General features: G+C 48.2%; 1 protein-coding gene across 1 annotated transcript in view; it reads left to right on the top strand.

Moving 5' to 3' along the window:
• The window catches only part of TAF8 (TAF8 RNA polymerase II, TATA box binding protein (TBP)-associated factor, 43kDa), a 41114-nt gene extending 30933 nt beyond the window's left edge, over window positions 1-10181 (top strand). Inside the window, exons 6-8 of the mRNA XM_011944713.1 lie at window positions 154-301; window positions 2345-2487; window positions 10038-10181. Coding sequence (XP_011800103.1) covers window positions 154-301; window positions 2345-2487; window positions 10038-10181 — 435 coding nt within the window. The remainder of the gene's footprint in view (window positions 1-153; window positions 302-2344; window positions 2488-10037) is intronic.
• The last annotated feature ends 2590 nt before the right edge of the window (window positions 10182-12771 follow it).

Genomic DNA, 12771 nt, shown 5'->3' with positions numbered 1-12771 from the left:
CCAAAGTGCTGGGATTATAGGCGTGAGCCACTGCACCTGGCCTGGTATTGGGTCATTTTGGAGAATAGGGCATAGCAACAGCAAGCCAGGGAGCTGATGAAAGCAGAATGATACTTCGGCATCACCTCAGTGTCTTTGCTATTCTGTTTGTAGACGTACCGTGAACCCGTGTCAGACTACCAGGTCCTGCGGGAGAAGGCTGCATCCCAGCGGCGCGATGTGGAGCGGGCACTTACTCGTTTCATGGCCAAGACAGGCGAGACTCAGAGTCTTTTCAAGGATGACGTCAGCACATTTCCATGTGAGAGTTGCCCCGCTGTGTGGACCCTGTCTTATTTGAAATACCACACTATCTTTTCTTTCTCTCAGCATAGTAGGAAGAAACAAATAAGCTTTTGTCCTTCCCTTGGGTACAGCTTGCCCCTCAGATTTCTGGCTCCTTTCCCCAGATCTTAAGAGTCTGTCCTTAACTGACAGCTCCAAGACAGTAATGGCCTCTGCTGGGACTGGCCTCTTGAGGTCCATTGAGTTACCTTGAGGGTGGCCTAGGCCTAGGCATCAGAGTCACTCAGTGGCAGCCCAGGTAGTAGAAGGAACACTGGCATCAGGGGCCAGTTGCCCATCGTGATATTCCCTCATAGGTCCCATCTCATTTAAGTTGGCATCTTGGCACTGTTTGGCCACGTTGACCAAGCTACTTCATTTCCATAGACCTCAGTTTTTACAAATGTGAGTGAGGGAGGTTAGTTTAGGCGATTCATTCATTCAGCAAGCTCCTGTGGAATGCCTGCTGTGTGCCTGGCTCTGGAATAACAGCAGCTGCCAATTATTAAGTGCCAGATACTGTGCTGATCACTTCCCATACATTATCTCATTAAATCCTCTTGTGAGCCTCTGAGTCGGGAACTGATATATCACTACCTTCATAGGAACCCTTCAGTGAGGCACAAGAGAAGAGAAATGAAGTCACTTCCTCAAGGAACATGGCTAGTAGATAGCATTCAAACCTAGCTCTCACTGCCAGACCCCACATCTGACCCACAGCAAAAAATAATTCTGGAGTTTTTGTGGGTAGATTCTGAAGTAGATTCTGAAGTCATACTGCCTTAGAATCCCATTCTGCCGTTTTTTGAGTTTTTTTGAGACAGAGTCTTGCTCTGTCACCCAGGCTGGAATGCAGTGGCGCGATCTGTGCTCACTGCAACCTGGGCCTCCCAGGTTCAAACGATTTTTCTGCTTCAGCAAGTAACTGAGACTACAGGCATTAGCCACCAACCCAGCTAATTTTTTGTATTTTTAGTAGAGACGGGGTTTCACCCAGTTGGCCAGGCTGGTCTTGAACTCCTGAGCTCAAGTGATCCACCTGCCTCAGCCTCCCAAGGTGCTGGGATTGTAGGCATGAGCCACCACGCCCAGCCAATTCTAGAGCATTTTCTAACAGTCACATTCTACCATAGAAGTATACACGGAGACTTTTTCTGTTTTGAGACAGGATCTCACTCTGTCACCCAGTCTTGAATACAGTGGCACAAACACAGCTAACTGCAGCCTGGACCTCCTGGACTCGAGTCTCCCACCTCAGCCTCCCTAGTAGCTGGGACTACAGGCATGCACTATTATAACTGGCTAATTTTATTTTTCCTAGAGACGGGATTTCACCATGTTGCCCAGGCTGGTCTCAAACTCCTGGGCTCAAGCAGTCCTCCTGCCTCAGCCTCCCAAAGTGCTAGGATTATAGACATGAGCCACCACACCCGGCTTGCTTTCTTTTAATGTTAATTTTAAATCAATTTCTTCCTCTCATCCTCATTGCTTTTTGGAACTCTCATTTACCAGAGTGTCTTACAGCTCAGTGGACATGCATATATGCAGAATGCTCAAATCCAGCCTTTAGACTTGAGTCCTTTAGGGTGAAGGAATCAATATTCCTGCTCTGGGAATGAAGCTTAGAGGGGTTTAACTGACCTTGGGTGCAAGATCTCAAAACTCACGTGTTGCTAGGATTCTATCTATAGCCCCATTTAAATCTTATCTCAGTTGTACTTGGCAAAAAGTGAAGTCATACTGCCTGAGTTAGAATCCCATTCTGCCATTTTCAGCATGCTTGGGAAAGTCATTTCACCTCTCTGTGCCTAATCGTACTTAATAGGATGGGAGCAAGGATGAAAGATAACATGAGTAAAGGCCGTAGGACATTGCCTGGCCTGTTGCGTAAGTACTTGGAGCGAGTTAGCCAGTGTTATCTTCTGGTGCTGCTCACTGATGTGCTGTGAGGCTCTAGGACTCTAAGCCAGCTGTGAGGTCTCTGTGACAGTGGACTCATGCCTCTCTTCCAATTCGCCAGTGATTGCTGCCAGACCTTTCACCATCCCCTACCTGACAGCTCTTCTTCCATCTGAACTGGAGATGCAACAGATGGAAGAGACAGATTCCTCGGAGCAGGATGAACAGACAGACACGGAGAACCTTGCTCTTCATATCAGCATGGTGGGTTCCACCTTCTGCCAACCTCAGAGTATCCCCCAAACTATCCCGCCCTGCCCTCAGTCTGTCACCCTGGGACCTGGACATGATCAACCTTAGGTCTCTGACTTTATGTTGGGGGCCTGCCTGAGGGCTTGTGTGATGGTCCAGGTGCGACCTGATCTGCTTAGAGACACATCCGTGTCCTGGGGATTCACTCATTCATTCAACAAATACAGTTCCAGGTGCTGGAGAATTAGTAGGAAACCAAATAAACAAAATTCCTTGTCCTCATGGGGCTGATGAAAAAATAGTAAATGAGATAGGAAGTGGGGATGGGGATGGGAGGGATGCAGTATTAGGTAGGGTCACTGAGAAGGGGACATTTGAGTAAAGACCTGAAGGGAACAAGGCATGGGCATGTCTAGGGGTGAAGCCTTTCTAAGCAGCAGGTGCAGCAGATGCAAAGGCCCTGAGGCGGGAGCTCCCCTGTTGTATTGAACAACAGTAAGGACATCAGGGTGGCCAGAGTGGAGTGAACAAGAGGGAGAACAGTAGGGGATGAGGTCCGAGAGAGCCCACGGGGAGTCGGACCTTACAGGGTCTTAAAGGTTAGATTAGACACTTTGGCATTTACTCAGTGAGATGGAGCCACTGGAGATGTTGAGCAGAGGAGGGTCAGGATCTGATGTAGGTTTGCTAACAGGGTCAGTCAGGTTGCTGTGCTGAGGATGGGCTATAGAGGGCAGGCAGAAGCAGGGAGACCAGTTAGGATGCTGTCACAGTAAACTGAGAGGTGGTAGGAGGAGCAAAAATAAGGAGATGTGGTCACCTAGATTATTTGGTCGGATTCTAGATCACTTTCAGAGCAGAGCCAGTTGACAGAGTAGATATGAGAGAGTGTTAAAGAAAACTGTAAGGGTTTTTGCCCGAATAATAGGAAAGATGGAATTGCCTTCAGCCAAGATGGGAACAACCACCGGGTGGAACAGGTGTGTGGGGGAAGTCAGGAGTTGATGTTCGTGTCTTAAATGTAGATGTGTTAAGTTTGAGATGCTTGTTAGACATCAGGTGGTGATGTCAGGTGGAGAGTTGGATATATAAGTTGGAGTTTGAGGAGCAGTTAGGGCAGGAGATGCATATTTGGGAGGCAGCAGCCTGTAGGTCATGTCTAAAACCATGAGTGTGGATGAGCTCTTCCAGGGATGAGTGAGGATAAGAAGAGGAGGCACATTGAGCCCTGGAGCTGTTGCTATGTGTAGAGCTTGAAGAGATGAGAACAACCAGCATGCAGGTGGGAGGAGATCCGGAAGAGAGCTGTGTCCTGGAGGCCAAGGGAAGTAAGTGTTTCAGGGAGAAAAGAGCAATTAGCTGTGTCCAAAGCTGCAGGTGGCTCCAATGATAGGAGGACTGAGAATTCAACCATTAGGCAGTGTGGGTGCCATTTGTGACCTTGATGAGAACCATTTCAGTAAGAATGAGAGCAAAGACCTGGAGTAAATTCAGAGAGAATGGGAGGAGAGAAGAGGAGTCAGTGAGTATAGACTTGTGCTGTCCTTTACAGCAGCCACTAGCCACATGTGGGTATTTAAATTTAAATTAATTAAATAAAACTAAAAATCGATTTCTTAATCTCACTAGCCACATTTCAAGTATCTAATAGCCACATATGGCCAGTGGCTGCTCTACTTGACAATACAGATATTGAACATTTCCATTGGCACAGAAAGTCATGTGGTGTTCCCTGCGGTACAGGGAAGGAGAATGATGGAGTGGTAACTAAAAAGGGAAAATGAAGGAATTAAGAGAGGCATTTTATGTTTTTATTTTTTTTTTTGAGACGGAGTCTCGCTCTGTCGCCCAGGCTGGAGTGCAGTGGCCAGATCTCAGCTCACTGCAAGCTCCGCCTCCCGGGTTCATGCCATTCTCCTGCCTCAGCCTCCCAAGCAGCTGGGACTACAGGCGTCCTGCCACCTCGCCCGGCTAGTTTTTTTGTATTTTTTAGTAGAGACGGGGTTTCACCGTGTTAGCCAGGATGGTCTCGATCTCCTGACCTCGTGATCCTCCCATCTCGGCCTCCCAAAGTGCTGGGATTACAGGCTTGAGCCACCGCACCCGGCCTCTTCTGGACATTTCATACCCAGGATAGGAGACGGAACATGTGGGTTCAGAGACAAAGGTGGGCAAGGAGATGTTCTAGTCCTGGCTTGTTTTACGGAATACTTTCTTTTCTGCTCACCGGTGTGTCACACTCAGCAAGTTAAAGGATAAGAGCCCCCTCTTGTTCCTGCACCCTTGGAGAAAGTGCCAAGTACAATCACAGAACCACCAGAAGCTCGAATGCCTTCAAGGCTAATAGGGTTATATAGCCAGTTTACCATAGTCAACCATCCTTTAAAATCAGCACTAGCTTGGATGCCTTAGTGGCTGTAGTTAGACTGAGCATCCCTCATGTTCTCTAAGATGAGGTACACCAAGTGGCAGCCAGCCACTCTGGTTTGCTAGTGGAATATGCCTGTGCCATCTCTATTTGCTGAAGATCTTATTTGCTTGTCACCCAGGCTGGAGTGCAGTGGCAAGATCTCGGCTCACTGCAACCTTCGCCTCCTGGGTTCAAGCGATTCTTCTGCCTCAGCCCCCTGAGTAGCTGGGATTACAGGCACGCACCACCACGCCCGGCTAATTTTTGTATTTTTAGTAGAGACAGGGTTTCACCACGTTGGTCAGGCTGGTCTCGAACTCCTGACCTCATGGTCTGCCTGCCTTGGCCTCCCAAAGTGCTGGGATTAGAGGTGTGAGCCACCATGTCCGGCCTGGACATACTTTTTTTTTTTTTCCCCTAAATGTTGAATTATTCCTTTCAGAATTAGGGCTGGGAACCCATGGCTTTAAATAAAGCAGAGGAAATTGTTATTGTATGCTTCTGTTAATTTGGGCTGAGATATGGTGATTGGGTCATGGACTAAGTTGAGATTCACCTTATGAGAAAGGAGTCATGTAAACATCATACCTTCGTAAGTACAATATAGTTAAAGGGCCTGGACATGCATTCACTGACAGTCCTGTAGTGATGTGAGGTCATGGTGGTAATTGAACCTAAAGAGTGTCAGCGACTGCCTGAGGACTCTTGAATATCACCAGGCCAAGCCAGCGTTGCAGAGAGCAGGAGTGTAGGAAGGCCTGAGTCTTAGAGTCAGACTTGCCTAGCTTTAAATCCAGACTGCTGCTTGCCACGTGTGTGACTGTGATTGCGTTACTTAACACCTTAGTCTATTTCCTTGTAAGTAGAAACAGGAACCCCAAGGGACAGAGAGAGCTTGAGATAGAGCTGGTATCAGGTGCCTGGCACGTGGCAACTCCTGGCACACACTGTCCCTCCCCTGCTGTTTTAGGCTATATAACCTAAAAATAAAATAAAATGACTTTAAGACAAAGATTCTAGCGACAATTTACTAGTCAGTTGGACCTAATGTTATTTTGTTAGACTAGGAAATACAATCATATGTTTCAAAATGCAGAGTGTGCAAAAAGATGTATGGTGACAATCTTTCCCATCCTGTTCCCTGTCACCCACTTTCCCTCCCACAGGGCAACTGTCTCACCAGCCTCTTGTGTATTCTTCTAGAGACTTTTTTTTTTAATTGTTATTTTGAACTGAAACAGCAGATCACAAACTGTTCTCTTCTTGCTTTCTCCCTGGCTATATCTTGGTCATTCCACATCCGTAAGGGAGGAGCCGCATCATCCCTCACAGCTGCTTTATCTTCCATTGTATGGATGTAACCATTTAATTTATCTAGTCCCTCATGACCACTTAGGTTGTTTTCTGTGTTTAGCATTTACAGACATTGTTATAGCGAAGTAAATGACTGGTATTTTAAATTATTCTTTTATCTCTTGATGACAGTGCACCTCTCAAGGTCTGTTGTTAGGCAGCACATTATTTAACCTGGTTCTAGTTTCTCCATGTACTTGAACATAAAGGAGCTATTCATTTTAAATTCATATATAATAGATTCTTTTCTCACATTTGAACCAGCTGCTTCTGCAGCCAACCCAGATATCTAAACTTTTACTCTCTTATGAAAAATGTACCAGTCACTCACTCAACCAGTGTTTGTTTAGCACCTAGTATGTCCCAGATACTGTTCTGGCTGCTTGGGATAAAGCAGTGAGAAAAACAAAGAAAACCTCTGCCTTTTAGGAACGTTATGTTTGGCTGTGGGAGAATGACAGTAAACATAATATATGAATAAATCATTGCATAGTATATCAGAAATGAAAGTGCTGTGCTGGGAAAAACAGTAGGGGAAGATCTGGGGTGAGGAGGAGTCTTCAGTTTTAAGTGGAGTGCTTGGGGTAGGCATTACCGAGAAGGGGATATGTGAGCAGGGGCTTGAACTGGGTGAGGGAGTGAGCCATGCGAACATCTGGGGAAGAGTGCTGTGGCAGAGGGAATGGGCAGTGCAAAGGCCCTGTGGAATAGTGAGTGGCTTGTGGATTGGGTAGGGCCTTGCAGGCTGTTTTAAGAACTGACTTTTACTAAGTGAGATGGGAGTTGTAGGAGGGTGTGGAGCAGAGGAGGGACGTTTCCGAGCTTCTTAAAGCATCACTCTGATGGCTCGGTGAGAACGGACTGGAGAGATCAGTCAGGAAGCTGTCGCTATAGCCTAGGTGAGAGGCAGTGGTGGGCCCAAGCAGAGTGGTTGCCACAGGTGGTAGAAGTGGTCAGTACCTGCCTGAATTTTGAAGGTAAGTCCAAGAGGCTGTGCTAACAGATTGGGGGTGGGATGTCAGAGAAAGAAAAGAAGTGTGCCAGGTGTGGTGGTGCATGCCTGTAGTCCTAGTCACTCGGGAAGCTGAGGCAGGAAGATTGAGCCCAGGAATTTGAGTCCAGTTTTGGGCAACATAGTGAGACCCTATTTAAAAATAAAAGAAAGAAAACAAACAAGAATGACCACAGAGTTTGTGACTTGAGCCATGAGAAAGATGGAGTTGCCATCACCTGTGATGGGAGGGACTAAAAAGCGCCGTTTACTCACAGGGGAAGGTCCCCAATTCACACTTAGGTGCCTGAAGTCCAAGCTGCCTGTCTGACACCCCAGTGGAAATGCTGAGTGAGCTGCTGGCTGCCTGAGTCTGGAATTCGGCAGAGGTGAGGGCTGGCAGTGTACTCCAGGGAACTGTTGGCATGGAGATGGCACTGAGAGCTAGGAGACTGGATGCAATCACCACAGAGGGTTTAGGGCTTGCTAGAGCTCACAGGCAATTCAGGGAGCGCCTGATAGACCATTCTGCTCCCACCTTTTTTACAAATCTCTGGGTCAGTTTGACACTTTGCTTTTTTGTTTTTTTGAGATGGAGTCCCACTCTGTCGTCTAGGCTGGAGTGCAGTGGCATGATCTCGGCTCACTGCAACCTCCAACTCCCGGGTTCAAGCGACTATCTTGCCTGAGCCTCCCGAGTAGCTGGGATTATAGGCATCTACCACCATACCGGCCTAATTTTTTTTGGTATTTTTAGTGGAGGTGGAGTTTCACCATGTTGGCCAGGCTGGTCTCAAACTCCTGACCTCAGGTGATCCATTCGCCTTGGCCTTCCAAAGTGCTGGATTACAGGCGTGAGCCACCGTGCCTGGCCTACTTTTTTTACTGACTCCCTCATCCCTAACCATCTCAATGCTGCCTATCCCTGAAGGGGACATTTCTGTGAGGTCTGCTTGAGAGAAGGAAGCCTGTCGTCCTGCTCTCATGAGCCATGGTGAGCCGAAGGGAGGAGCCTCTGGACCCACCAGCAGTGTCTTGAGGCTGTCATTTTCAGCACCTCTAACAGTGTCACCTCTATCTGTATCAGAAAACACTGAAGGCGCGGTTGAAGTGAACTTCCAATAACTTTGAAGATAGGCTGTCTACTGTAGAGAAATGATAGAGTGGGCAGTGCAGGGAGATACTACTCAGTTGCGCCATTAGGAACTTCAGAAAAGTTGCATGCCAAATACCCGAGGGAGGTCTGGTTATGGGCAGACCTTTTTTTCTGGCACTTGGTCTGGCCTGAACTAGGTTAGTCCTGCAGCACTTGCTTTCAAGAGTTTCCAGAAGGCCCCAGTGGCTCTAGGTCACCTTGTGGTCCCACTGGATTGGGTGCTGGAGAGGGAAAGCACATAGGCCCTGATACTGGGCCAATGGAACTGGGTCTTTGAAGAGAACAATTGATAGGACAGAGAGAGGGCACGTGCCGCAGGGGAACCTAGACGTGATCTGGTTTCTTCCGGCTCATTAAACCTGAGACTGGTGTCCATGCCCTAGGCCAGCTGTCCTGTGGGGGGAACCTGCTGTTGATTTCATGCCATTCGGTCATGGCGCCCTCTGTTTTGACAGCAGCCTCTCCTGCTTGAGGTCAGTGAGGGCCTCTTTAGCCTCAAGTTGCAGAACAGGAAGAGGAAGCTCAGTGACTTCTTCCCCGTTGAAGAACTTCTTCCCCTTGGCCCATCACCAGGGGGCGCAGCCCCACCAAACGTGGAAAATAGAGGAGCCTGTGAATAAAGAAAGGAGAACTGACTGCTCATACTTCCAGAACAGTTTTAAAATGTCAGCATATTACCTTTTTTCTGTGTCTATACACAACTGTGACTTTTTAAGAATTTTGATCATACTGATTACATGTGAACTTACAAACTTTTCTGAAAAACCACATTTTTCTCAAAAAATGAACAGTAAAAAACCCTGCCTCAGAGTTCAAGACCAGCCTGGCCAACTGGTAAAACTCTGTCTCTACTAAAAACACAAAAATTAGCCGGGTGTCATGGCACATGCCTGCAATCCCAGCTACTTGGGAGGCTGAGGCAGGAATTGCTTGAATCCGGGAGGCGGAGGCTGCAGTGAGCTGAGATCGCACCATTGCACTCCAGCCTGGGTGACACAGGGAGACTCCGTCTCAAACAAACAAACAAACCCTGCCTCATGGGTTGCAGATAGGCATTACCAATGATGTGCATGTGCTGTACCTGCAGACTCCGCTTCCCTTAGTGGAACCCTCAGGGCTCGAGAAGTTTCTGGCCTATGCTGGGATGTGATCGTTGGGACCATGTTACAAATACCAGAAATGTGAGAATTTGAGGAGGAAATCTGTTCTGACTTAGGCTAGCTTGGCCAGGAGATACCCTATGCAAATGATGTGTTCTGATCCTGGTTCTCCCAGTCCTGCAGGGCATCCAGGGTCTTTTCTTCTTCATCTCCCCACCAGGCTGGACATCCTCCCTGAGGCATCTGAGTTTGATTCCTGTCCCTCCCAGGTCTCTGTTCTTTCTAACCCCTGTCCCTGCCTTCTCCAGAGGTACAAGACTCTGGACTCTGTTGTGTGCTTTCCTAGGTCAAGGCTGTTAGTCTTGCCTTCCCTTCATAGCCAGCCCCTGCCTGGGCCTCACTTCATCAGGGCAAAGATATGAACATTGGAAAGAAGGTGCTTCCCAGGTTCTAATTTCTCCGTTAGAGGATGCTAATGGTCATTCCAATTATGGGCATGATCTCTTTCCTTATGCTGTTGGTGTTGTGCTTTATTTTGGCTTTTACTCAAAGGAGGATTCTGGAGCCGAGAAGGAGAACACCTCTGTCTTGCAGCAGAACCCCTCCTTGTCGGGAAGCCGGAATGGGGAGGAGAACATCATCGATAACCCTTATCTGCGGCCCGTGAAGAAGCCCAAGATCCGCAGGAAGAAGTGAGTCGGAGGCTGGGGTCCAGAGAGCCTTCATTGTCCCACCGAGGTGGTCTTCTCTGCTCCTTGGTAGAAAAGAGTCTCCTCAGTAGGGCTGAGTCTTGGGGAGAGCCACTCTGGTGAGAAGGAATAGTCTCCCTTTTCCTGTCTTACTTGGCTCCTGTACATAGCTCTCGTTCCTTAGTGGTTGAGTGTCCTGCAGTCTAGGGACCAACCCTCACAGCACTGGAGCCGTTTTCTCCTAGAAGGAGAGCAGACAGGGCCCCCAGCAGGAGGCTCCATGGTTCCTCTTCTTTCTAGGTCCCTCTCCTGAGCTGAGAAGGAAAACTGGCTTTTACGGGGGCGCAGATTCCACCCTCCCAGGGAGTTAAAGCCACTCAAGGGAAGAAAAGAGGGTGACCTCCTCATGGCCGAGCCAAGGCTGCAGGGTGTGATCGGACATGATTTTCATGGCAAACCGTCTATTAAGATGACCTATTTTCACTGGATGTTTGGGTTGAGGAAGATATGAACAGAATAATGAGAATTTTTTTTTTTTTTTTTTTTTTTTTTTTGAGATGGAATCTCACTCTGTCTCCCAGGCTGGAATGCAGTGGCGCGATCTCGGCTAACTGCAGTCTCTGCCTCCCTGGTCCGAGCGATTCTCCTGCCTCGGCCTCCCATGGTAGCTGGGACTAGAGGCAAGCGCCACCATGCTGGCTAATTTTTGTATTTTTAGTAGAGAGAGGGTTTCGCCATGTTGGCCAGGCTGGTCTTGAACTCCTGACCTCAAGTGATCCACTTGCCTTGGCCTCCCAAAGTGCTGAGATTACAGGTGTGAGCTACCATGCCCAGCTAATTTTTGTATTTTTAGTAGAGATAAGGTTTAGCCATGTTGGCCAGGCTGGTCTTGAACTCCTGACCTCAAGTGATCCACCTGCCTTGGCCTCCCAAAGTGCTGGGATTACAGGTGTGAGCCACTGTGCCCTGCCAGAGACTTTCTTAATCAACCAGGCCGTGTGGTGGGGCATAGCAGCAGTCAGTGACTTTGTTCATTATCACAGGATTTGATTCCTTTGAAACTCAGGAGACCAGGGAAAGTGACAGGAAAGAAAGGGCTCTTTGCTGCTCTGCTTATTACAAAGAAGACTGTCCAGTGTGTTCAGGATATCTGGATCCCTTTTATTGACTCATGATTTGTGGCACCACTTTCTCATCCCAGAACTTCATTCTTATTTCTCTCCTCATCTGGCCTCCAAGTGTTCCATTGAGCTGATGGAAAGTGACTTTGTACTCCCTCAACGTGTTGGAAACAGGAGGCCACACAGCACAGCTTTGATCGGGGCGGGCAGGAGTCATGAGTCTTGAGCACATACGTCACTGTGAAGGAGAACGACATGTCAGGGCTGCACCTATCCTCCCGTCGGCATTTGACGAAAGCACCCTGAAGTGGGGCAGCACTCTCCTCCTGAGAGATTTACCATTTATTGCTCCTCTGAGGAATGTGTGCTTGGGAACTGCCAAGTCTTGCCCCTTCTGGAAGAGGATGTTTTCTCTGACAAGAGCCTAGAGCGTCGGCTGTGTTATTCTGGGACTTGATAGAGGAGCCATGGGGTTTAAACACTAGGAAAGAGGGGCCAGGTGCAGTGGCTCATGTCTGTAATCCCAGCACTTTGGGAGGCAAAGGCAGGCGGATCACCTGAGGTCAGGAGTTCGAGACCAGCCTGGCCAACATAGTGAAATTCCATCTCTACTAAAAATACAAAAATTAGCTGGGTGTGGTAGCTCACGCCTGTAATCCCAACACTTTGAGAGGCCGAGGCGGGTGGATCATGAATGAGGTCAGGAGTTCGAGACCAGCCTGGCCAACATAGTGAAATTCCATCTCTACTAAAAATACAAAAATTAGCTGGGTGTGGTAGCTCACGCCTGTAATCCCAGCTACTTGGGAGGCTGAGGCAGGAGAATCACTTGAACCTGGGAGGCGGAGGTTGCAGTGAGCTGAGATTGTGCCACTGCACTCCAGCCTGGGTGACAGCAAGACTCCATTTCAAAAAAATAAAAAATATATAAAGTAAACAATAGGAAAGGATTTGGTGGGGTGAGGGTGGGGTGTCGAGGGCTGGGCCTCATCTTGTATTCTGAAAGCTGAGAAGCATGGCTGGTCAGCTGGAAGGCTGGTGGATGGGCAACAGTGAGCCAAGCTGAGGCGTTCTCCAAGAAGCGGGTCTGAGTCTCTCCAACCACTTTGTATCCTGTGGGAAGAACAACTTCATTCTTAATGTACTCTACAAACCAGAAAACAAGTTTGTAAGGAAGATGCTGGGCATGCTGATATCCTTTCTGGTCTCCTAAGGAAGAGCTTTTAAAACCAAATCCAAGGAAGAAAAATGCAACGACACGTGGAAGTGAACACTGGATGAATAAGCTGTTTCCCAAGTTAGAATCCTAACGTCCATATTTAACTTCACTTATTCCTCTTTGGCTTCCACAGTTCAACTCCTTTTATTTTGAGATAGGGTCTTGCTGTGTTGACCCGGCTGGAGTGTAGTGGCGCTACCTCGACTCACTGCACCCTCCACTCCCCAGGTTCAAGCGATTCGCATACCTCAGCCTCC

This window comes from Colobus angolensis, unplaced genomic scaffold, assembly GCF_000951035.1.
Source record: "Colobus angolensis palliatus isolate OR3802 unplaced genomic scaffold, Cang.pa_1.0 Scaffold105, whole genome shotgun sequence".
NCBI lineage: Eukaryota > Metazoa > Chordata > Mammalia > Primates > Cercopithecidae > Colobus > Colobus angolensis.
The sequence above is the reverse complement of the archived record's forward strand: the minus strand, read 5'-3'. Positions and strand labels throughout refer to the sequence as shown.